The 23,397-nt window shown below is 34.2% G+C and overlaps 3 protein-coding genes across 6 annotated transcripts; 2 read left to right on the top strand and 1 right to left on the bottom strand.

Annotated features, from left to right (window-relative positions):
- Positions 1-382: 382 nt before the first annotated feature.
- LOC114194053 (heterogeneous nuclear ribonucleoprotein 1-like) lies at positions 383-4,702 on the top strand. Of its 3 annotated transcripts, none has more exons than XM_085665669.1 (3): positions 383-1,228; positions 1,556-1,782; positions 2,067-4,256. In XM_085665669.1, exons 2-3 carry the CDS (start codon positions 1,561-1,563, stop codon positions 3,297-3,299), a joined length of 1,455 nt encoding a protein of 484 aa, XP_085521795.1. In that variant the 5' UTR covers positions 383-1,228; positions 1,556-1,560; the 3' UTR covers positions 3,300-4,256. The 3 variants fall into 3 exon arrangements, with proteins under 3 accessions (XP_085521795.1, XP_085521794.1, XP_027939893.2); XM_085665668.1 differs by having other exon boundaries at positions 387-1,228; positions 1,561-1,782; XM_028084092.2 differs by lacking the exon at positions 383-1,228 and having other exon boundaries at positions 1,542-1,782; positions 2,067-3,267; positions 4,195-4,702.
- A 3,555-nt stretch (positions 4,703-8,257) lies between these two features.
- LOC114194187 (Calcium-dependent lipid-binding (CaLB domain) family protein) lies at positions 8,258-11,151 on the bottom strand. The gene is made up of 2 exons (XM_028084281.2): positions 10,764-11,151; positions 8,258-9,937 (listed from the first exon to the last, which is right to left on the bottom strand). The coding sequence occupies exon 2, from the start codon at positions 9,915-9,917 to the stop codon at positions 8,610-8,612; it is 1,308 nt and encodes a 435-aa protein (XP_027940082.2). The 5' UTR covers positions 9,918-9,937; positions 10,764-11,151; the 3' UTR covers positions 8,258-8,609.
- A 5,673-nt stretch (positions 11,152-16,824) lies between these two features.
- On the top strand, positions 16,825-23,084 carry LOC114195232 (kinesin-like protein KIN-12F). Of its 2 annotated transcripts, none has more exons than XM_028085629.2 (16): positions 16,825-17,429; positions 17,561-17,698; positions 17,991-18,074; positions 18,172-18,297; positions 18,391-18,450; positions 18,533-18,586; positions 18,698-18,790; positions 18,893-18,988; positions 19,111-19,259; positions 19,589-19,738; positions 20,009-20,138; positions 20,231-21,217; positions 21,320-21,409; positions 21,491-21,604; positions 21,707-22,489; positions 22,603-23,084. In XM_028085629.2, exons 1-16 carry the CDS (start codon positions 17,136-17,138, stop codon positions 22,843-22,845), a joined length of 3,591 nt encoding a protein of 1,196 aa, XP_027941430.2. In that variant the 5' UTR covers positions 16,825-17,135; the 3' UTR covers positions 22,846-23,084. The 2 variants fall into 2 exon arrangements, with proteins under 2 accessions (XP_027941430.2, XP_027941429.2); XM_028085628.2 differs by having other exon boundaries at positions 16,829-17,429; positions 21,311-21,409.
- The last annotated feature ends 313 nt before the right edge of the window (positions 23,085-23,397 follow it).

Genomic DNA, 23,397 nt, shown 5'->3' with positions numbered 1-23,397 from the left:
TATTTTATTTTTTACCTTTTTAAAATAAAAATAATCTTTTATTTATTTCAATTCCACCAATCTACTCACTACATTTTTTTAACATTTTATCAAAATCATTAAAGTCGCATACATGTTCCTCATACATCTATATATAACATGCATTCCAATAATAATAATTACTATGACAACAATCTATCCAACAACTCCACTGCATATCTACACACATTCACATGAATTTCTTTTGTGCAAATCAATGTTATTATTTTATTAAAGAAAAAATATGTGGTGATTTACATTTTTTTTCCTTTTTATACATAGTTAAATCAAATGATTCATAAAAAAAAAAAAAAACATGATCTGTTGTCATTTGCTGGCTCCTCCAAATATTCTTGCACGATTTGCAGTGTGTGTGTTTCTCTCTCTCTATCTCTCTCTATCTCTCTTTCTTTGTTTGTGTGTGTAGAAGTATTTATATATAAATTGTGAAGTGTTTGTTTGGCCATGTTTGTTTGCTTGAAATTGCATTTCTTTTGAATTAATTAAGGGTGGGTAGTGGAAGCAAGCAAGGAAGCAACAAGATAAGAAAGCAGAAGAGGAGAGGAGAGAGGATGCTATGCCATGCCACATCCTCTGTTTTCATTCCCATTCTTAGTTTCCCCTTCCATTCAATTTTTCACATAACCTCTCATTATTATTATTAGTTTTACTTTCTTTTTTCTTTCTTTCCATCACCAACCATTCATCTTTGAATGGTGAATTTCCTTCCCATCTGGGTTCCTTTCATATTCCTTTGATCTCTTCGCCTCTCACAATCCCCTCTTCTCTGATCCCAGAAGAAAAGAAAAAGAAAAAAAAAAAAACTAAAAAAAAAACATAAAAATTAAAAATTTTATAAAAAGTACAAACAGCTGTTGCTTGGGTTCTTCTCTCTTTGCTGGATTAGAAAGTTGTTGATTGATGCTCCGGAGATCCGATTAGATCGAATTTGAGATATCCCACTTCGTTTCTGATTTAAGCACCAACTGGGTTCTGGCTGAGATTCAAGATAAGGTGACCCTTCTTCACAGATTTATCTAATCTGCATTTCTGATCGTTCTGCTTCGTTTCTCTCTTTGCTGGATTAGATATTTTGGTTCAGCTTTTGATTGATGCTCCGAAGATCCGATTCTCTTAGATCGAATTTGGCATAACCCACTTCATATCTGATTGAAGCACCAACTGGGTTCTGTCTGGGATTCAATATAAGGTGACCCTTCTTCACAGATTTATCTAATCTGCATTTATGATCGTTTTGTTTTGTTTTTGCTCGTCAAAAATTGAATCTTTCTGGGGATTGAGCTCAATTATGCATTATTCATTGAGCTCTGCATTTAGATTGGTTCTGGGACTGGAGCTTTGGCCATGACTCAGTAATCTACAATCTAGATTGTGTGCGTTGAAATTTCTGATTTCTAATTTTTATGTCGAATTGTTTTTGGTTTGGCATGCGAATTTTGATTCCGTAGGAGTGGTTGGATTGGATTTGTTTGATGAAATGAGTGATTGATGGCTAACTGGGCATGGTTGGTGGCAGAACAGATGGAATCGGATCTTGGCAAGCTCTTCATTGGGGGAATTTCCTGGGACACTGATGAGGAACGTCTCAGAGAATATTTTGGGAAATATGGAGAGGTAATAGAGGCTGTGATCATGAGAGATCGCACAACAGGTCGCGCTCGTGGTTTCGGATTTGTTGTCTTTTCGGATCCTGTTGTTGCTGAAAGAGTCATCATGGATAAGCACATAATTGATGGCCGCACAGTGAGTTTTTCATTATAGATTTACTAACCATTATGTCAATACATGTTATTTGGATGGGCAGTGATGGGACCTATCTAAATTTATGTTTCTGATGGAGATCATTGTGTCCCTACGTTTTATATTTTCTACTATGTTGGTTTGATATAAATCGTGTTCATTTTGGACTCCATTGACCTGAATTTATGGCTGCATTGTATTAAGCATGGACTTCTTTTGCTTATAGGACAGGAAACTGAAAATGACTTGTAGTTTTGATCCATCTGTGTTGTGCTCTCAATTTTCAGGTTGAAGCTAAAAAAGCTGTTCCCAGGGACGATCAGATCACTGTAAACAGACAGTCTGGTACCATCCAAGGATCTCCAGGTCCTGGACGCACCAAAAAGATTTTTGTTGGAGGTTTACCATCAACAATCACAGAAAGTGATTTTAAAAAGTACTTTGATCAGTTTGGTACAATTACTGATGTTGTTGTAATGTATGATCACAATACCCAGAGGCCCAGAGGTTTTGGCTTCATCACATATGACTCAGAAGAAGCTGTGGATAGAGTTCTCTACAAAACCTTTCATGAACTCAATGGAAAGATGGTTGAGGTCAAGAGAGCAGTTCCCAAAGAGCTTTCACCTGGACCTAGCCGGAGCCCATTGGTAGGATTTAACTATGGCCTGAATAGAACTGGTAGCTTACTAAATAGTTATGCTCAGGGTTTCAATATGAGTCCAATTGGAAATTATGGTGTCAAAATGGAAGGAAGGTTTAGTCCACTTACTAGTGCTAGAAGTGGGTTTACCCCATTTGGCTCCAATGGTTATGGAATGGGAGTGAATTTGGATTCAGGATTGAACCCCAGCTATGGAGGAACTTCTGGTTATGGTGGCAGTCTTGGATATGGTCGGATAAATCCCTTATACAATGGAAATCCAAACAGATATACCACTCCTATTGGCAATAGTGGGGGAAGTGGGAGAAGTGATGCTCTAATGAATTCGGCTTCTCGGAGTGTTTGGGGAAATGGGGGTCTGAACAGTGCTACCAATAATCCAGCCAGCCCTGGCAATTACTTGGGATCCGGAAGTGGGGCTTTTGGTGTTTCAATTGGAAACAGTGGTGCAAATTGGGGTTCATCAGTTCCAACCCAGGGAGGAGGGGCTGCTTCTGGGTATAGTACTTGGGGTAACACTTATGAAGGTGGGGATAACAGCATTGGTTTAGGAGGGGGAGGGTATGGAAGGAACAGCAGTCCAAGTGTGCCTCAATCCTCAACATTTACTGCACCAACCGGTGGTTATGAAGGATCTTATGGGGACTTGTACCGCAGTGGTTCAGTTTACAGTGACTCAACTTGGCAATCTGCTGCTTCTGAAATAGATGCTTCTGGTTCGTTTGGTTATGGTGGACTTGGAGGTATAGCTTCAGATGATCCAGTAAAGAGTTCTGAAGGTTTTATTGGAAACTACAATGTAATAAGTAGACAAACTAATAGAGGTACGATCTTTGGCTACATTCTTGACTCCTGAAGAGAATTAAGTCATAGTTTATATACACTGTCTGTTGTTTATTTCTGTTTGTGTGTTTTTGACTTCTATATTTCAGAATAGGAATTTCACCAAAGGAAGTCGATAACCAAATTTGTTTACTTTTAATGTTCTGTGTTACATTTGTTTTTAAGCGTACGACCATCAACCTTGTAATTGTGATGTAGATAAAGATAATATGGAAGCATTATTTATGTCTTCTTTTAATTATAACCAAATACTCTAGGTTCTTCACTTTCTTGACATGGTTCCTTTATTCCTGAATTCTCTATATTGTTCTTGTGCATTCTTACCGAAGTCTAAAGGTATAAATGGCCCATTTGGTTTGTTTGAGAAAACATTTTATGTTCTCCTTTCTTATTTTCATAAGTGATTACTAAAATGTCACTTTATTTTCTGTTTTCATTGATTTATGTAGGAAGTAGTGAAAACAAAACAACCGAGAAGTGCAAATATTTGAAAAAACGGGAATAAGTAAAAACATGATGTTTCCTGTTGTTTTTAGTGAAGAGAATCAAATATTCTCAAACCAAGCATGCCCTTAGCTTGATGTACTAATGTTTCTTGATTACTGCCATTTAAAGATATTGAAATTTGATGTTTCATGGGAAGTTATACAAACTTGCAAGATGCTAGAGATGTAGGCATAGATTACTCACTCTCGGTAATTTTGTGTATGATTATTTTCTCAAGAATTGGTATTTGACAGGTTCTAACTGTAGCAAATGTAGATTGCACACCTTTGATTCTTATGGAAAATGAGTTGTGATTATACTTTCTCGTGTTGGCATTTGAGCATCTCCATTGCATTTTTCACCTGTTCCGGTTCAAGTTCATTTGGTACTGATTTTCTTTTGTTGATGCCTACTTGTTTCAGGAATTGCTGCGTAGGAGATATGTTAATTGGATATGTTATGGTAACATTAGATGAAGGAAAACTGGTTAAAGAAAAGGAGGAATTGTGAAACCATACAGAAGCTAAATCAGTGACAAGGGATGATTTTGTGTAAGGTTTGGGATTTTTGTTTTGTCTTTATTTTTCAAGGCTAGGATTCCTTTCATGGAATTTGATTGAGGTGTAACATCAGATTGCGGGATATACTCAGGAAGATTGGTTCCAGTAGTTTGATAGTGCAATGCTGGAGAGGTGCACCATCGTTAGTATGCTTAATGATAGTTTATTAATTTTTGAATTTTTTCTGCCACTGTAATGCTTGGCAAAGCTGTTTGTTCTTGTCACCATCTTTTTCATGGGACACGTTTCTGATCAAATTGTAAGTGAAGTTCAGTTCAGTTTGATTTATCAGGTTTGATACATTAGAGGGGCACCCATCTTGGATCCCCCATCAAATAATTAGTTACTGGACAGATATTATTTTTTCTTAGACTTTTGTTATACAACTTCATACCTGTCTTATTGTTCTTTCTATAACAGTTACTTTCTTGTTCTGTTTTGGTTTCTGTAACTTTTTGTGGTGAAAGCATTGAGCATGTTATAGCATTCATTTATGGATCAAAATTGTTTGGTTGAAAAAAGGGTGCCTTGTTCAAGATTCTTTTCTGACATATGTTTGGCAATAGTAAATGGTAACTTCTAGTTTTTTGGTTGTTTCTTTCTTGCTGTTCCTTCCTAATAATAGCAATTCAGATTTGGATCTTGGATAGAATTTGTGTGTGGCCATGCTAACTCTTATCCTTATATGGATCAGGATTTGTCTTGTATCACTTTCAGTTTTCCCCTGAAAAAATCCCATTACAGTGTGGTCCTCTCTCTCTACACAGACACACATAATTGTGTGTGCTTGTAGCTATTAAACAGCTTGCATTAACTTGGATATGAGCAATAATTAGTGCAATATTTGTTTAAAATATCATGTTTAGTCCAGGCCATGCAAGCCTGTCTTGGAGATTTTAGACTGTTGTGTCACATGCTAATCCATACAAATGCACATGCCTCAATTATGTTGAAGATTGTGGTTGTAGAAATATGGTGGAATCTTTAATCTGAAGACAATAGCTTGTGGTAATGTTGGGTTTTAGACATCCTTGGATATTTGAACCGGAAAGCAAAGCATGAATGAACGGAATCTAGATTCTCTATTGATTGTTTTTTTATTGTTTTTGAGTTGTTCTCTGAGTTTTCAAAATACACTGATATTGTTACTTTAAAAAAAAATTAATATATTTTAAAACATTGAAATAAGTGTGTCCATCTGTGTATTTCAAAATCACAGCAGATGATCAATACAGAAAAAAATACGGTAGAAAATTCAAATTCGAATGAATGAGACTCCATGATTAGGATGTTTGAGATATTTAAATGTGAGATACAAGACTCATTTCAAACTTGGGTTAACATGGGACATGTTTTTGATTTTTCATTTTGAGACACTTTTGAACTTTTATATCATAAAATTGGTATAATTTAAATGCATGTTTTTACTTGATTTCTCTTGATTCTAAATTCCTTGATTAGCAATGAAATATAGGCAATCTGTTATGGTGATAATGTGTTAAGTTTTATAAGTTAAATGGTCTTTATTTATTTATTTATTTATTTAATCTCCAGAGCATACTTATAATAAAAACTTAATATCAAATCCACAGTTCAACATTTACTGCGAATCTTAAACCTAAACTTGCACGTAAGATATTTAAACCCAAACATGAAGTTGTTGAAACTAGTTTCAAAGAAAACTAGAAGGTTGTTCAACACTTCAACTACTTCACTTTTACAGTTCAACATAGGATGTTTTTAATTTTTTTACTTAAGATATACCATTAAATGAGTTCTCAGAACCACTTACAATTTTGCATTTAAAGATACTAAAAGCAAAAGGATGTCACCATCACCAACACCATTTTCAGAATAGTGAATGTGAAACACCATTATGGTTGTTTAACAATCATATTAGTCTCTGAAATATATTATTATTATTTTTATTTTATAATTTTGCAGATAAAATTTTCATCAAATCATTTTTTTCAAGGCCTAAGTTAATGACTTATTTTTTTTTTTATCTTTAGAGGCTATTGTCAACTCCAATATTTTCTTTAAAGAACTTAAACATCTTTTTACTAGTTTATAGAAAATTTAAATAGGTACATTCAGATTCGTTTGTTTGTTTCAACTTAATTATTGATATATACCACTTTCAATTCATTATAGGTAGAATATTATATAAAAGTAGATAAACTTAACATACATGATATGATCATGGTCTTGGTGAATTTATAATAAAACCTAAATTATTTATTTTTATATTTTTTTATGGTTAAATATGTTTTTAATTTCTTGATGTGAAATTGAAATTCGTCCCTATTTTAAATTTTAATTCATTTTAGTCTTTAAACTTTAAAAATGAATAAATATAGTTTTTTTGTCACACCCTTTTGAATTATTTATACCATTTGTACATATATTGGTTCAAGTGTCCGTCTGTAACACTGTTTAGCACATTCAAAAAATCAACATCGTTAGGTTAAAAAAATTATATCCATTATTTTTAAAGTTTAAAAATTAAAACATATTAAAAATTGAGACACAAATAAATTTTAATTTCATGTTTAAATATAAAAGACTAAAAATATATTTAAGGTTCTTCTTATTAAATTTTTTATTGACATTGAATTAGCTTGGGCCATAACCCTAAAATGTGAGACTCAAAAGAAGCAACATTTTCATATTCCAAGTTGGGCTGTACAATGAGAGTTGTTCCAGTAAACTTTTTATATCTGTGTCTGTCTTTGACAGCAAATGTTTTCACTATGGGATTGTGGCCATGTGTTTGTTCCTTCCACACTTCTTATGATACCAATGCTCACATCACTTTGCAAGCAATCAAATTTCATGGTTCATGCCACAAATGAACTGTTACAACATGGTCCCCATCCACACGCCATAATTGTTGAAGCACTATTCTCAAATCAAACCTATTGTAGACTATAATTATAAGATAAACTAAAACCAAATTGTCTAATGAAAACAAGGTAAAGTTGAAATAGAAGCTCATCAAACTTTAACTTTTATGTGCCACTTTCTCTGTAAAGTTGTGACTGTACCAATTTGACAATTTGACAGATAGAAAATATCTTATCGATGAACAACAAACAAGTGATACGTAACGAAGGATATCACAATCTTGAAAACGTTTTGTAAACGTATGAGGGATAGCAGCAGCAGTGATAAATTGCTACTTTTCATTTTTTATTTTTTCTTCATTTTCCTAAAGCTTTAAACTATGAAAAGTGGTGAAAAAAAAAATTAAGAGGATCATCTCTCACTGATTGTCAAAGATTAATCTTTTAAGTATTTAGATTTATTAATATATATATATATATATATATATATATATATATTAAGATATTAGTATATTAAAACTATTTGTTATATAAATTAGAATTTCACTTTGAATTGAGTTTTGAATTGTAGTTTTCAAGATACCTGATTGAATGAGTTGGACATTTAGAACTACAAAGAGATGTTCACACCTTTTCTCACCAACATTTCTTTGGTTACTAAGGGTTTCAAATTCAAAGCCTAGCTTGGTCCCAACTTCTGTACAAGTATTGAATCAGTTTTTATCTTCACCAGTTTCTTAATATTAGTCAAGTGATTATATCTGTTATTTTAGGTTTCTCTTTATCTAATAGTCACATCCTATAATATTTTTCATAACACTTACCATTATTACATTTTTCATTACACTGTTGTTACTTTTCTGGAGTATTTACTTTTCGTTAACAAACACCATCATTCCAAGAATCCAAAGCTGTTGAGCTTGGATACAAAGGATGTGTATTTATGAAAAAGAGAAACAGATCGATGATGATTCTGTACGGTAATCTTGTTCCTATGAAATAGAAGAAAGCAGAATCATAGATGATTTGGCCCCCCCATCAACTTTAGTATTGGCCATGTGAAACGTGGGACCATGATATGTTACCACTCGTGATTATACACAGAATGAACCTTTTGATGATACATGAATCCGCTTTCACAAACGTTGACATCAAAATAAAAAAGAAACACAAGAAAATGAAGACTGAGACAGAAAAAGAAAAAGTTCATGTAGCAGTTAAGATAGGACCAACCAGGCCTGTGATGAGAGTACAAAGTTAAGATTCCCTGTTGCCTATATCAGATCAAGAAGTCCACAAGCTGAGAATCTCACTGGACAGTGCATTATTTCATTTCACTACTGATATCAGTTTCTTTCTTCTTTTTTTCTTTTTCATTCTAAAATCCAAGTCACCTGAAAGTGTTTCCATGAACCAAAGCACACCAAAAGCTCAGAAGAAAGCCCTGCTGCCATAAAACACACGGGAGTTAGAGCTCTTTGGTGTCTGTATCTTCTGTTCGGAGCTTGAGTTTCCTGAACTGGTAGGTCCACTTTCAAAGTCCATAGGAAGCTTCATTTTCGCCAATGACTCTGTGAACTGCTGCATGCTTTTCATATACATGTCTACTATGTCCTGCTGCACCACATTTGACTCAGGCTCGATGTTAACAGTCACAACAGGCTTAGGGAATGACTCATTCAGCACCCCATTTGAGGAATCAGTCTCACCATTGTTGACCTCTCCAATTTTCTCTTTGTTGGCCGAAACTTGTTCCTGATTTGGAGACTTAGAAGCAGCAGCAGCAGCAGGAGGAGGAGGAGGAGGATCAGATGAGTCTGAGCTTGCAGCCGCTGAAGGAGATGAAACTCCATTTGTTGACACACTGGTAGGTGGAGAACCAACCTTAGGAGGTTGTGCAGACTCAACACTGCATGCTGAGAAACTCTCCACAAGCTGAACACCTGCTTCAGAACTCAGATTTTCAGTATCATTAGTGGTCAAGCTACCAGAACACTGACTCTCCTCACAAGGAATACCGAAGTATTCTGAAACCATCAAGTGGTCTTCATTTACAATTTTTGGATCCGGGAATTCAATCTTGTCTAAGTCTCTGACCAGTGATTCACAAGTTTCAGAGTCCTTGTCAGTGCCATTTGCAGCCAACTCATTAGGCATTGCAGAAATTGCAATAACATCAGGCGAAGTGCCAGTGTATGCAAGAGACAACTGCACAAAACCAGCTGGTGAATGGAATAGATCAGTTGAGGAAAGAGAGAACTCTTTCTCTAGTTTACCATCTTTCATCAGCACTTCTGACAAAGGCACCAAAGCAAAGCCAAGTAACTGATCTTCAAGATAATTCTTCACCCTGCTCAGCATCCAGATTTCACATTTGACAGCAGAATCAACTGTTCTAACGTTTAGACGAAGATTCTCATTAAAGACAGGGTTTCTTCCTCCTCCATTGATGGTCTTGGTAGAGACGGTGTTCTCGGGATTACTAGTCAAGCTAATCTTAGCATAAACATCTTGCTTGTGGTATATGCAGATGTTATGAATGTCCCTGGCCTGATGAATGTAAACATCAACAGCACCAATGAAATCCTCTGAATTGGACCTGATAGCTTCCTTTCCATTGACTTCAATGTCCTTAGAGAAAGGACCCGAGCTTTGCGTGTAAATATCAGACTTGTACATCTCAGCTTCACCCAAGACAGAGTTCTTGAATGGTGACACGACAGACTGGGGGGATTCCATGATATCAGTGATTTGGGAACCTGACAGAACACAAAAAACTTGTACAAAATCAAGTCACCCTATACAAAAACATCAGAGTAAAACCACAAATGATTATGTTAACTTAAACCCAATACTCAGCCAGAAATTAGATAGAATTAGCAAAACCAGGAAGAACACAAAAATTATTGTTCCATGACCAAGACAACTAAACTCACCTTGAAAAAAGTAACAGTTACAACCTTGCCAGGCTTAAGCAGATCGAAAATAGACAGATTTTCTATAAAAGAAAAAACAAAAAAGCAAAGAAAGGCAACAATCAAGCCCCAAATGTGAAAGAGAAGTAGGAAGCTTCAATTTGAATTGCTCTTGAGCGTTGTCGTGAGTTGTTAACTCACGGGAAAGAGGTCAACTCAGAAACATCAACCTAGTTCAAACCTGACTTTTACACCTGAGAGCCGACAAACACAGAATTGAGAATCAAGGTCCACACAACTCAAGCAGAGGAAAACGAATTCCCAAGAACCAGAACTCCAGTTTCAAAATTGAAACTTTCCACTTTCTAGTGAGATACTAAATTACCTAGAACCGGCCAAAACTTAGAAACTATCTATAAGAATAAAGGGTAGTGCCAGATTTGACCAGATTCTAATAAAGCTATGAGCTTCTCTATGCTGCTCTCGGCCCAAAAAACTACCACAAGAATCCACGGAGAGAAACAGTGAAACCAAAACTAAAACCAAAACCAAAACCAAACCACAGAAAACAGAAATTCAGAGACAAACAGGAAACAAAACAAAACTAAAACACAAAGAAAGACTCTGATTAAAAACACAAAGAGGATCACGTTGTTGTGGCTTCACATACCTGTCTTAGGTCCTCAGAGAGTTAGTTAGCCTCAAAAGTCAAAGCGGAATGTGCTATCTCTGTGACTCCAATCCAGGATGAAGGACACCCACCGTGTTGGAGATGAGAAAGAAAAAAACTAGCTTGTTTAAAGAAAGGGAAGGATGGTGTGAAAGGAAAAGGAGAAAATAGCGAAGAAAACAAAAATCTAGAGGTGATGTAGTAGTAGTGTTGTGGTGTCTGGTTTATGATTCTGTTGTGTGTATTTGGAGTATGTATATTATGAGTATATATTAGTTACAACTTTGGTGGTATTCATACACTACACATTTATTGTAATTGTTGGAAGGATATTTTGTGGGGAAGGAGAGTGAAAGGATAAGGTATGGAAATGGAAGGGATTGGCAGCAACCCCGCGCGACTGGCTCTGACAGACCAATGAGAGAAGATTTGTATGCATTTTGCAGTTGGAAGTGGGGTATGCTGCTTATGACTTTTTTCTTCTTTTTTCTGCTCCACACTTCTCTTTCTCACTACCACTGTCCCCACCTACGACTTTCACTCACTACAATTCTGTCCTCATCTTCCATTTCTCCATTCTTTATTTTTTCTTAAATTTCATGTAACACAATTTCTCATTGTATTGTTACTCAGCAAGTAGATTCATGTTATTGTCCTGAAAAACCTTACGCATGAGGCTTTGTCTCAGAGCTGCTGCAACTGCATAACAATCAACACGTAACAGTGTTGGTGTTTGTGTTTCTCTCTCTGTCATTCTTTTATGTTAAAGAAAGTAAAAAAGTCTCATTTTGATCATAAAAAATGCTGCGAAGGAAATGCATTGATGATTTTTTATGTGAGTCTAGAACATGAGAGGCTTTCCTTGCATGATATCAACGGTCGCCCACTTAAGGGGAAGAGCTTTTGCACTTTAGTTCTAGAAATTTGGCCTTTTTCTTTGTTCATGGGACCCTCACCATATGCTTCACCAATGCCATTTTGCACCAAAGTTCTACATTAAATCAAAGATTAATCATGGTGGGGTCTTCTGCTTTGTTCATCAACTGAAAAAGACTTTGAGGATTCCATTAAAAAAACAAACTTGGAGGTACACAACAACAGGGGTGTCACTGATTATTCACTCACTCTTCAACAACCCCAATTTCTGTCTTTGAAATTGCAATAACACTTAAATGGTATGCATTCATTTTATCAAATTACCATAATTAATTGATGTGACTCGTTGTTTCAACAATTGGATTGTGACAAGTGGCTTGAAATTAAAAAATAAAATAAAATCTCTATCTGTTTCTCTTTTGCTTTTGATAAGGATGGGTGTGAGACATTTTCTTTATCAAAAACACAACAAGGTGCTTCATGTGTTTTGTTTTTCTACTTTTCTTTATCAAAACCCTCTTTTTCTTCTTTCACATATAATACATGTCGTAATTTGCGCTCAAAATCTCACATTTTAGACACTTCAATGAAAATTATTGAACAATAAAGCTATTTATAAACCCTAAATTAATAATATATTTCAATTTCTTCTTTGATTGTTAGAAAAACATGTGGTACCATGCAAGACTTTAGATTTTTGCAATTCCTCCTTACAATGCATATAAGAACAAATACGGCATCGCCAAGTATCAATTGTGTGTTGAACATTTTTTTTCGTAATTATTTGCGTGGATTATTACCAATTAAAAAGTTATTTTTTGGCAATTATTGAAATTTGTTTCCATCATAATCAAACTACATTCTTTGACAAACATATTCACCGGCCGGCACCGACCCAATCCTATTTTCTTTATATGCAAAAAAAAACAAACAGGAGAAAGTTTGACACTTTTTATCTCTGTTTTTTTTAATAAAAAAAAATCAAAAGATAAATATGAAACTTGAATTTATTTGTTGTATTATCGATTCAAATTCGTTTCACATTTTTTTTTTCCATTTCTTATTAAGTTTGAAATTAGATGAATTTCTATAGTTACCAAATCATTTAGTAACTAAATTCTTAATTATAAAATATTTGTTTTTAACTTTATATACTCTAAATTTGAATTGATCTCGAATTTTATGTTTTGATTGATTAGATGGTCGGATGCGAAAACAAAATTATCATAGGAGCGCAAAAAAAAAGTCTTTTTCCATTCATCTATAATAATGTATCTATAACAGTATATAAAGAATAAACACAATCAATCATCAGTTAAGGTTCTTTTTAATATGGTGGAAAATGTATTTTTTATTTCTTTTTGTAAATATTTTATAATTACTTGTTAACTAACTTTTAAAAATATTAGAGATTTCCTTCCTTCATGCTATTGCATTTACTTTGTCACAATGCTTGCTGATAAAAAAAAATTATCGTGTGCTTCTTCATCTCTTTGATTTGATTATCTAGTTGTTGTCTGTTTAATGAAATTTTCAAAATGATTTCTAAATTTTAGATTTTTTCCCTTAATATTTTTCAACTATAGAAGAAATTTGTAGTTATTTTAGACAAAATTTAGCATCTGCATTTGGATATAGATTAATAACTCTCATAGAAGTAGACTTGATTACTTTTATTATAGCATGAAATTATGTGTACGTCCAATCATATAAAAATGTATCCTTAAAAGGATCTATTAAGATAAATCAAGATTGTAAAAAGTTCAATTTGGACCTTTTGAAATAAAACGAAAAGTAATGAAAGGATAAAAAATAATCTAGAAATTAAAAGAAATAAATAAAAGACATTAAAAGGAAGCATTTGTTGTTCTAAAAAAATATTGATAAAATTGACTTGACCAGTATAATAACGATAGGTCTCATGAATATCTTTGATATCTTCCTTTAGTTGTATGTTATTTATGTTTTTTTTTTTGTTATGATTTTTTGTTTCTTCTATTCTCTCTTTATATTTAAGAATATTTCATTTTTATAAAATTATTTTATCTTCCAATGATGAACAAAATTAATCTAAATAAATTTAACTATAATTATTTGTATTATATTAAAGTAACAAAAAAAACTATTTGTAATAAACATTAAATATTAAAGTCATAAAATATATATTTATAATAAAAATTAAACAGTATTGTTTTACCGTTTATTTTTAAAAAACTGAACTTTTATCGGTTAGCTACTCACTAATTGAATATGTATTTTATTTTTTCATTTTCCTTCAATGGCCTATTGTCCTAAATATCGTGCACACTCCATTTTTAATTAAATCACCACCATTGAGACAATGATTGAGCTTCCCATCCCCGTCAGTGCTACATAAGGCCATGTCGTAGTTTCCCCCTGCTTTCGTCGTCTCACCTTACCACCTTCACTGCAATTCTAACACCTCACAACCCACTCAACTGGTATGTCTTTTTTGGATTCTTAAACATAACTAACATTTTATCCTTTAGTTATATGTGTTTTGCATTCTTCTCATTTTTTTATACTCAATGTTTCACTACTTACATTTCACCTTTTCTTCTCATCTTTTTATAATATTTTTCTTAAATATTTAGACTTTTACCAATTTTGGAACTCTATGTTTTCCACTTTGTCAAAATTGTTATTTGTGTGAAAGGTGAATACATACTAATTCAAGTTTGTCCCTTGGATATTTTTTTATTGAAAGTATACAATTTATTTATGTTATTGTTTATACACTTCTTATATTTTATTTGGGCAAAAGCATTATGTTTCAATTGTTTAAGAGGGACCTTACGATTGTGATTTTGGTGTTGAAAAAACATTTTGGTGACATTTTTTACACACATTACAAAGCGACTTTCCTTTTGTTCTATATTAATTAATTATGAAAGTGTATAATTTTAATTAAATTTTTCTTATCATTTTTTCAATTTGTTTTAAAATTCACCACAACTAAAGACTAGTTCAGTTTGATTCAGTCCGGTTCTGTTCAGTTCGGTCCGATTCAGTTCGATTCAGTTTAGTTCGGTTCAGTTTGGTCCGGTTTGGTTCCATTCGGTTCGGTTTGGTCTCGTGCAGTTCAGTTGGGTCCAATTCGGTTCAATTCAATTTGGTTCGGTTCAATCTGATTTGGTTCCATTCGGTCCGCTCCGGTTTGGTTCAGTTCGGTCAGGTTCAATATGGTGCAGTTTGGTCCAGCTCGGTTTTTTCGGTCTACTTCGGTTCGGTTCGGTTATATTCAATCCAGTCCGGTCTGGCTCGATTTGGTTCGGTCCAGTTCGGTTCGGTTTGGTTTGGTCCGATTCAGTTTGGTCCGAACCAGTTTGGTTCGGTCCGATTTAATTCAGTTCGGTCTGGTTCGGTTCATTTTGGTTCGGTTTTTTTCGTTCCGGTTCAGTTCGGTCTGGACTGGTTTGGTTTGGTTTGGTTCGGTCTGGTTCGGTTCGGTTCAATATGGTCCAGTTTGGTCTAGTTTGGTTCGGTCCGATTCGTTTCGATCCGGTTTGGTTCAGTTTGGTTTGGTTCGGTCTGGTTCGATTCTATTCAATCTGGTTCGGTTCGGTTCAATCCGGTCCGATTCGGTTTAGTCTGGTCTGGTTCGATTTTGTTCTATTTGGTTCGGTCTGGTTCGTTTTGGTCCATTCCGGTTTGGTTAGATTCGGTCCGGTGCGATTTGGTTTGGTTCGGTCCAGCTCGGTTGAATTCGTTTTGGTTCAGTTAGGTTCAATCCAGTCCAGTCTGGTCTGGTTCAATTTGGTTCGGTCTGGTTCGGTTCGTTTTGGTTTGATTTGGTTCGGTACGATTCGGTTCGTTTTGGTTTGGTTTGGTTTGGTGTGGTCCGGTTCAATTCAATCCGGTCCATTTTAGTTTGGTTCGGTTCAGTTCAGTTCGGTTTGGTGTGGTCCGGTTTGGTTTGGTTTGGTTTGGTTCGTTTCGGTCCAGTTTGGTTTAGTTTGGTTCGGTTCAGTTCGGTCCTGTCCGGTTTGGTTCGGTCCGATTCAGTTCAGTTCGATTTGGTTTGGTTCAGTTCAATCCAGTCCGGTTCGGTCCGATATGTTCCAGTTCGATTCGATTCAGTTCAGTTCAATATATAATATATAATGAATTTTTAAGATAGTTGTTAAATATAAAATTAGAAAAATAAAATATGTACATAAGAACAGTTTTTAAAATAACGATTAAAGACAAAAAAAGGTTTTTAGTGCAACGATTAAAAGTAAATTATTTATAAAATAATTAAAAATTTTAAAATAATAATTTAAGGTAAAACCGAAAAATAAAAAGTGTATCTATTTATATATTGTTCTCACTTTTCAATTTTCATAAAACTTTGAGTTAAGATTTATAAAAACTACATAAATAACTTTTTAAAATATTTGTTAAATATTAAATTAAAAAATAAATACATACACAAAGAATACGTTTTTAAAATATTTACTAAAGACAATAAAGATTTTTAGAATAATGATTAAAGATAAACTATTTATAAAATAATTCATCTTTAAAATAATAATTAAAGATAAAATTGGAATAACGAAATGTAGAGAGAGTATCTATTTTTGTTACGACACAAAAGAAGGTTTAAATATATTTTATTAGTAGATGATTATATTGTTATTAAGTTAATATATAAAATAAAATTATATTTATTAAAAGTAAAATTAAATATATTCGAAAAGATGAGAAAACAACGATTAATAAATAGGAAAAAAGAGAACAAGCAGAAATAGACTGTTTTATACAAAATTTTATAAAAATAACAATCAATTTTTAAAATTTAATAAATAATTATATTTTAAAAGATAAAATTGAAATTTTAGAACGTGGACATAGAAAATTCTTTGTTTATAAATGAGATGCTTTTTCGAGTAGAGTTTCCGCAACTGATTAAAAAAATAATAATATTTTTTACCACTTATTTTCTTAATAAATAATTATCGTATACATAGTAATGAAGAGTAAAAATTAAAAATTTGTAGAAAAAAAATTAATGAACTTCGAGAAATAATTAACTGTAATTAATTTAACCATTAATTTTAAATAAAGTAAAAAATTAAAAGTAAGATTAAATCTTTTTGTTTATTTATTTTTATCTCTATATATATATTTGATTAATGCTTAAATTGTATAATTGAAATGTTTTACCAGAGCAGAAGAAACAAAAATAGCATGTATAAATCACATTCGCGCACAATTTAAATCTAACGTTTGTTTTTCTTCTTTTCTCAGAGGCAATCATATTTGCCTTCAGAAAAGACAAAGGGTGATTTGGTCATTTCAGTCGCAGTTATCCTTTTCCAACGGTCATCTAAACATTACTGGATTCAAAAACTTGTTTCTCATATCCCTGTCTTCACTCTTGTGAACGTTGGAATCCAAAATTCTCATTCTTTCTCTGTTCTTCTCTCTTTCTCTCTCGTTTCTGTATAGATCCATTACTAGTTTATCTACCTGCTCTGCAAAGCCTGAACCATGAGGCAATTCAGTAATGCGCAAAAATCAGAGACTCGATTTTCTGGCACCATTTCCTCCACATCTCTCAGAAACTTTCTTCCAAGATCATTCTCTTCCAAGCAAAAACCCACTTCAATCTCTAAAATCCCAAGTTCAGATGCAGAGAACACTCCCCCCACCGATCCCAACATCTTGAACAACCATGACCAAGCGTTGCCTTCTACAATCAAGCAATCACTCTCAAAAACCTCAACTTCTCAGAACAACCTCCACCAATCGAAACCCCCCTTTGAATCAGACCCCCCAGTGAAGGTAAGTACAATTTTTTTTTTCTCTTTTTTGAGCTTAGCTTTTAATGTTGAAGTTTTAATCTGTGAGTCTGAAGATGGGTAAGTGCAAAAATTTATGCTTTTTTGTTTGCTTATAATTTAATTTTGACACAGGTTGTAGTTCGAATCAGACCTACCAACGACAATGGAATAGAGGGAGATCGAACTGTTAAGAAGGTTTCTTCTGACACCTTGTGTGTCGGGGATAGGCAGTTTACCTTTGATTCAGTTTTTGATTCGAACACCAACCAGGTAAAAAGATTTGTGATTTATATATTTCTTTTATCGTTCATTAATTTTGTATGATAGTATTAAGATAATTTACTTACTATTTTTGTGAGTTCTTTATAAATGAACACCAAACCCAATATATTTTCTCTTTTAATAATTTTTTCTTACAGGTTTAAGTCACTTAGGTACTATTTATATGACTTGCTTTATGAGGGAAACAGCTAGGAATTCTTTTTACTTTTTTCTTCCATGTTGTTGTTTCATACTCATAAGAGAAGATAAGTGTGATTTATGTTTGCTTTTGTTTGCTCAGGAAGATATTTTTCAGTCAGTGGGTGTTCCCTTGGTTAAAAATGCTTTGGATGGTTACAACACTTCAATTCTGTCATATGGCCAGGTACTACTTCATGTTTGCTATATATAACGGTATTCTTGATCGACTATTAAGTGTTGAACATTTTTTTTTTCCTAATTTTCCTTTAATCTTTTGTTAGTCTGGAAGTGGAAAGACTTACACAATGTGGGGTCCCCCAAGTGCCATGTTTGAGGAGCCCTCGCCTCAAAGTCACAAGGGAATTGTTCCTCGGATCTTCCAAATGTTGTTTTCTGAGCTTGATAGAGTACGTTTTACTTCCAGCTTGAACCACCAAATCTATATTTTCTATATTGTTTTCTGAGTATTAACTAATTTTCATTTTCAATTACTATTTTAGGAGCAGCAGGCGTCTGATGGGAAACAATTCAACTATCAATGTCGATGTTCTTTTCTTGAGGTAATTTCTTTATAGAACTTCTCATTTTGGCTCCAATGCTTATATGATACTGATCTTGTTTTTCTTCTGTTGTTTGAAACAGATATACAATGAACAAATTGGGGACTTACTTGATCCCACCCAGCGCAACCTTGAGGCATGCATATGACATCCTTTTGTATTACACCAATCTCTCATTAAACATTATTTACTAATACATTGTCCTTTCATTGCTGCATGCTTTTATGGCTGGTCCAAATTATTGCAGATGAAAGACGATTCCAAAAATGCCTTGTATATAGAGAATCTGACTGAGGAATATGTTACTAGCTATGATGATGTGACACAAATTTTGATTAAGGTAGGTTCTAGGGAAGTATCAAAGCAAATATACTGCTGAAGATTAGATGTATATGCTATATGTACTTTATCAGCTTACTAATTTGGTCGTTATATGCTTCAGGGACTTTCAAGCAGAAAAGTTGGAGCAACAAGCTTAAATTCTAAGAGCTCTAGATCACATATCATTTTCACTTTTGTCATTGAATCTTGGTGTAAGGTATTACCGCTATAATTGCATTTAACATGACTAACTGCAGATAGTTAACATTTTTTTCTTATGTAACATTGGGACAGATGCATATTGATCACATATCATTCTTTCTTTGATTGGTGCTGCAGGGAATATCATCAAAGGGTTTCAGTAGTTCAAAATCTAGCAGAATTAGCCTGATTGATCTTGCTGGACAGGACAGAAACAAAATTGAGGATGCAGGCAAGCAATGTCTAAAGGAAATAAAAAATGTAAAGAAGTCCTTATCTCAGCTCGGGTAAGCTTCCATGCCATGACTATATTACACTTGGTTCATATACTCTGCAGTTTAGGTTGCTAGTTTTTCCAGTTAGCCCAAAATGTATTAAAACCGTCCAGGCACACATACATGGTTTCTCTTAATTTTCTTTTCTCATGATATTTAGTATTTTTTATTTGTGATTTTAACTGTTTATTGCAAATTTTAAGTCCGAGTCCAAAGTGCATTGGATGGCATATAGTGTTGGTTTGAAGCAATGGTTTGGTCTTCTTTTTTTATTTAAAGGGTGAAGTTATCTCGTCCTTATTTTTCCTTTTTGTAACCTCTATTTTGTTTCATTACTGTAGGCATTTAGTGGATGTCCTGACTAAAGAAACACTGTCAGGAAAAGCAGAAGAAATTTCAAACAGGACTTCCTGTTTAACACGTTTACTGCAAGAATCACTTGGTGGAAATGCCAAACTCTCGTTAATATGTTCCATCTCCCCCGATAACAAGTAATTCAGTGATCTCTTTGTTGTTATGGTTATGTGGTCAGTCACTCCGAACCATCGGCTATGATACCACTGTTGGGATATGTTTCATATGTTTTGGTTATATATGACATTAGTCTTACACATATAAAGCATTTGACACCACTTTTACTCCAAAACCTTAAGACAATTGGGGTCATGGGAACTTTATTTTATCCAATGTGAGATTTTTAACTCACACTTGGACTATTCCCAACAGTTTCTAGTGGTACTCATTGTATGTGTTTATTTTAGGAATACCGGTGAAACTTTGCGCACACTCAGGTTTGGACAGCGAGTAAGAACCATTAGAAATGAACCTGTTATCAATGAGATAAAGGAGGATGATGTTAATGATTTAAGTGATCAGATCCGGCAACTGAAGGTATTGTTTTCCCCCAAGACTTTATTTGAATAGTTTTTAAAATGGGTTGTTGCAGATATAACATCCAAGAATTTACTCATGTTTGGTTACAGGAAGAACTTATTAGAGCAAAGGCTGAGGTTCGTTACTCCGATGGGATTAAAAATGGATACTTCCAAGGACGAAATGTTCGGGACAGTCTCAATCAGCTTCGTGTCAGCTTAAACCGCTCTATACTCCTACCTTGTATTGATAAAGACACTGATGAAGAGGTGAATGTGGACGAGGAAGACATAAGGCAGTTACGCCAGCAGATTGATGAATTGTATCATTCATGTGAAGGGAATCCTAAAAAGATATCTGACAGTGAAGATTGTGTACAATTTTATTCTGTTGCAGAAAATTGTGATGCAGATATGACCAGTGGTGATGAATTTGAAATAGAGGAGGAAGGATGTTTTGAAGACACACTGTGTAAGCCTTGTCCTGAGGAAAGTGAGGGATCAACTACCACCTTGTATACTTCCGCTGATGACTTTCAAAGCACAGCTAATGCCTCAAGGTCAATTAAATCTACATTCAGAGATAGCATTTCAGTTAGCTCATGTGGTCGATCTCCAATACTTGAGGAACCACCGTTGTCCGAGTCTCCAAAAATCAGAAATATCCAGAGGAAAAGTATGGCTTATACATCAAGTTGTCTGGGAAGTTGGAACAATGTGGCAGAGGAGAATTTGGGTTCAAGTAAAGAGGGTGAGAATATGCGGTTGTCACTACGATCAAGCAAGGTTTTTCCAGCAGGTCCTACAGAATCCTTAGCCGCAAGCCTTCAGAGGGGATTGCAGATAATTGATTATCATCAGCGAAACTCAACATTAAACAAATCTTCAGCTTCCTTCTCTTTTGATCACTTAACCTTGAGACCTTGTTCAGAAATAGACAAGGACGACGACTCTGGTGATCAAATAACGCAACAGAAGAAATATTCTGTCGATGAAAGTATTGCTACCTTGCTTTGTGAACCTTGCCGTAAAAGAATATGCAACCAGGATTCTACTGAAGCAGAAATTCCAGATGGGGTGACAGATAAAGTTTCAGAAGTATGTGTTGTAGAAAATTCCCAGAAAGTTTTTCGATTAGTTATCTTGTAAAACTCATTTATCTTATCTTATTATTATTGTTTTTGCTTCAAGGATTCACAGAGCATAATGGAAAAAGCGATCACAAGAGAAAAGGAGCTAGAGAATGTTTGCAAGGAGCAAGCTGCTAGAATTGAAGAACTAAATCAATTGGTATAAAGAGCAATTTCATTCATGAATTATTGTTTGCAGTGTGAATTTACAGTACTAACAAATTAGTTTTGGTTTGTCTAGGTGGAGAAATTGAAAGGAGAAAAAGAACTAAAATCTTCTATCATTGTGTATGATCCTGAGAGAAACAAACAGACTAGACACGAGGAGAATAACTTGCTGAATGATGAAGACACGGTCAGTTGTTCGTTTTGTAATTTACAATAATTTACGATATAGCTCTATCCATTTGAAGGTTTTTATCTCACCCTTGTGCTCCTCCTCTTATGTTATTTGCAGCTTCCAAGAGGCACTTCATTAGACAAATATTTACCTGATATTGTAGAGGAAAAATGCGAAATTAAGGAAGTAGTAACTAATGGAGACAGCTCTTTTGATGCAGCTGAGAAGGAAGAACTTCTCAAGGAGATTCAAAATCTAAGATGCAAGCTGCAAATATGTAGCGATGCACCAGTCAGAAAGTCCACCGACAAACTAAGATCGTCATTATCGTTAATGTCAAGATCCATTCAACAGCGAAAAAGTGTTGTATTTTCTCAAGATAACAATGGAGATGAGCTAGAAAAAGAGAGACAGAGATGGACAGAAATGGAAAGTGAGTGGATTTGTTTGACTGATGAACTAAGAGTTGATCTCGAGTCTAACCGTCAGCGAGCAGAGAGGGTGGAGATGGAACTGAGTTTAGAGAAAAAGTGCACTGAAGAGTTAGACGATGCACTAAAAAGAGCAGTTCTTGGACATGCTAGAATGGTGGAACACTATGCTGATCTGCAAGAAAAATATAACGATTTGGTTGCAAAGCACAATGCTATAATGGAAGGCATAGCAGAGGTGAAGAGAGCAGCGGCCAAGGCTGGAAAGAAGGGTCATGCTCGCTTTGCCAAATCTCTTGCTGCTGAGCTTTCTGCATTGAGGGTGGAGAGAGAAAGGGAAGCAAAATTCTTAAAAAGGGAGAACATGAATCTCAAGATTCAACTTAAAGAAACTGCAGAAGCTGTTCATGCTGCTGGGGAACTTCTTGTCAGACTAAGAGAAGCTGAGCATGCAGCTTCTATTGCAGAGGTAAAAATATCATCAATCATCATCTTGTAACAAAAATGTTCTGTGAAAAGAAAGGACTCCATATTTTGGTATTTCTATATTTTTTGTCTTGACTTTTTGCATTTCTTATGCAGGACAATTTCACAAAAGTGGAACAAGATAATGAAAAGCTAAAAAAGCAAATGGAGAAGCTGAAAAGAAAACACAAGATGGAGATGATTACCATGAAGCAGTACCTTGCAGAGAGCAAATTACCAGAGTCTGCACTGCAGCCACTATTTAGAGAGGATTCTGATGTGGTTCAAGACAATGCAACTTCCCGTGAGGATCAGGCATGGAGAGTAGAGTTTGGAGCAATCTATCAACAGCATTATTAGTTCCCCATTTCTTGGATTAACATCAGATCCTTCTTGGATCAATAAGTCTATTCTTATATTTCTTGTATTATTTTAAAATTCATTCTTTTTTTAAGCTGTGTGCAATTCCAGTTCTTTTGTCTGATTGTACTGAAAGTAGGTTAGTAGCAACATTTGAATGGTTTTAATGAAATGTTTGAATTATTTGAGGAATGGAAATAATGTCTACTAGAATACAGACACAACTTGCAAGCATGAAAGGACATCTAACACGTGAAAACGTTAACTGTTGTCTCAACCATTTATCGAGGCATTAATTCAAGTTTATCGAAATTTAAAGCGATTTTTGTCTAGTCATATTTTTCATTTGCACAGATTAATATGTAAAATATAACTGAAATATGTCGAATCAAATCATTAAAAGGTATCAAAAAAATTGTCTGAGAAAATGTATGTACGATACATCATATAAGTTTGAGAATATATAATGCTAATTAGTTTTATATTTGAAATAACTAATTCTTGAATATAAAATATGAAATTAGAGTTCTTCGAATATAATTCATTAAGTTT

Source organism: Vigna unguiculata, chromosome 8 (assembly GCF_037176805.1).
Source record: "Vigna unguiculata cultivar grain cowpea cultivar isolate G323 ecotype 2 chromosome 8, ASM3717680v1, whole genome shotgun sequence".
In the NCBI taxonomy this organism is placed as follows: Eukaryota; Viridiplantae; Streptophyta; class Magnoliopsida; order Fabales; family Fabaceae; genus Vigna; species Vigna unguiculata.
The sequence above is the reverse complement of the archived record's forward strand: the minus strand, read 5'-3'. Positions and strand labels throughout refer to the sequence as shown.

Coding starts and splice junctions, on each gene's coding strand:
- LOC114194187 (XM_028084281.2), bottom strand. CDS start 9,917: ATGGAATCCCCCCAGTCTGTCGTGTCACCATTCAAGAACTCTGTCTTG.
- LOC114195232 (XM_028085628.2), top strand. CDS start 17,136: ATGAGGCAATTCAGTAATGCGCAAAAATCAGAGACTCGATTTTCTGGC. Junction 18,587..18,697: donor CCACCCAGCGCAACCTTGAG/GCATGCATATGA, acceptor AAATTATTGCAG/ATGAAAGACGATTCCAAAAA. Junction 19,260..19,588: donor AAGTCCTTATCTCAGCTCGG/GTAAGCTTCCAT, acceptor TCATTACTGTAG/GCATTTAGTGGATGTCCTGA.
- LOC114194053 (XM_085665669.1), top strand. CDS start 1,561: ATGGAATCGGATCTTGGCAAGCTCTTCATTGGGGGAATTTCCTGGGAC. Junction 1,783..2,066: donor ACATAATTGATGGCCGCACA/GTGAGTTTTTCA, acceptor CTCAATTTTCAG/GTTGAAGCTAAAAAAGCTGT.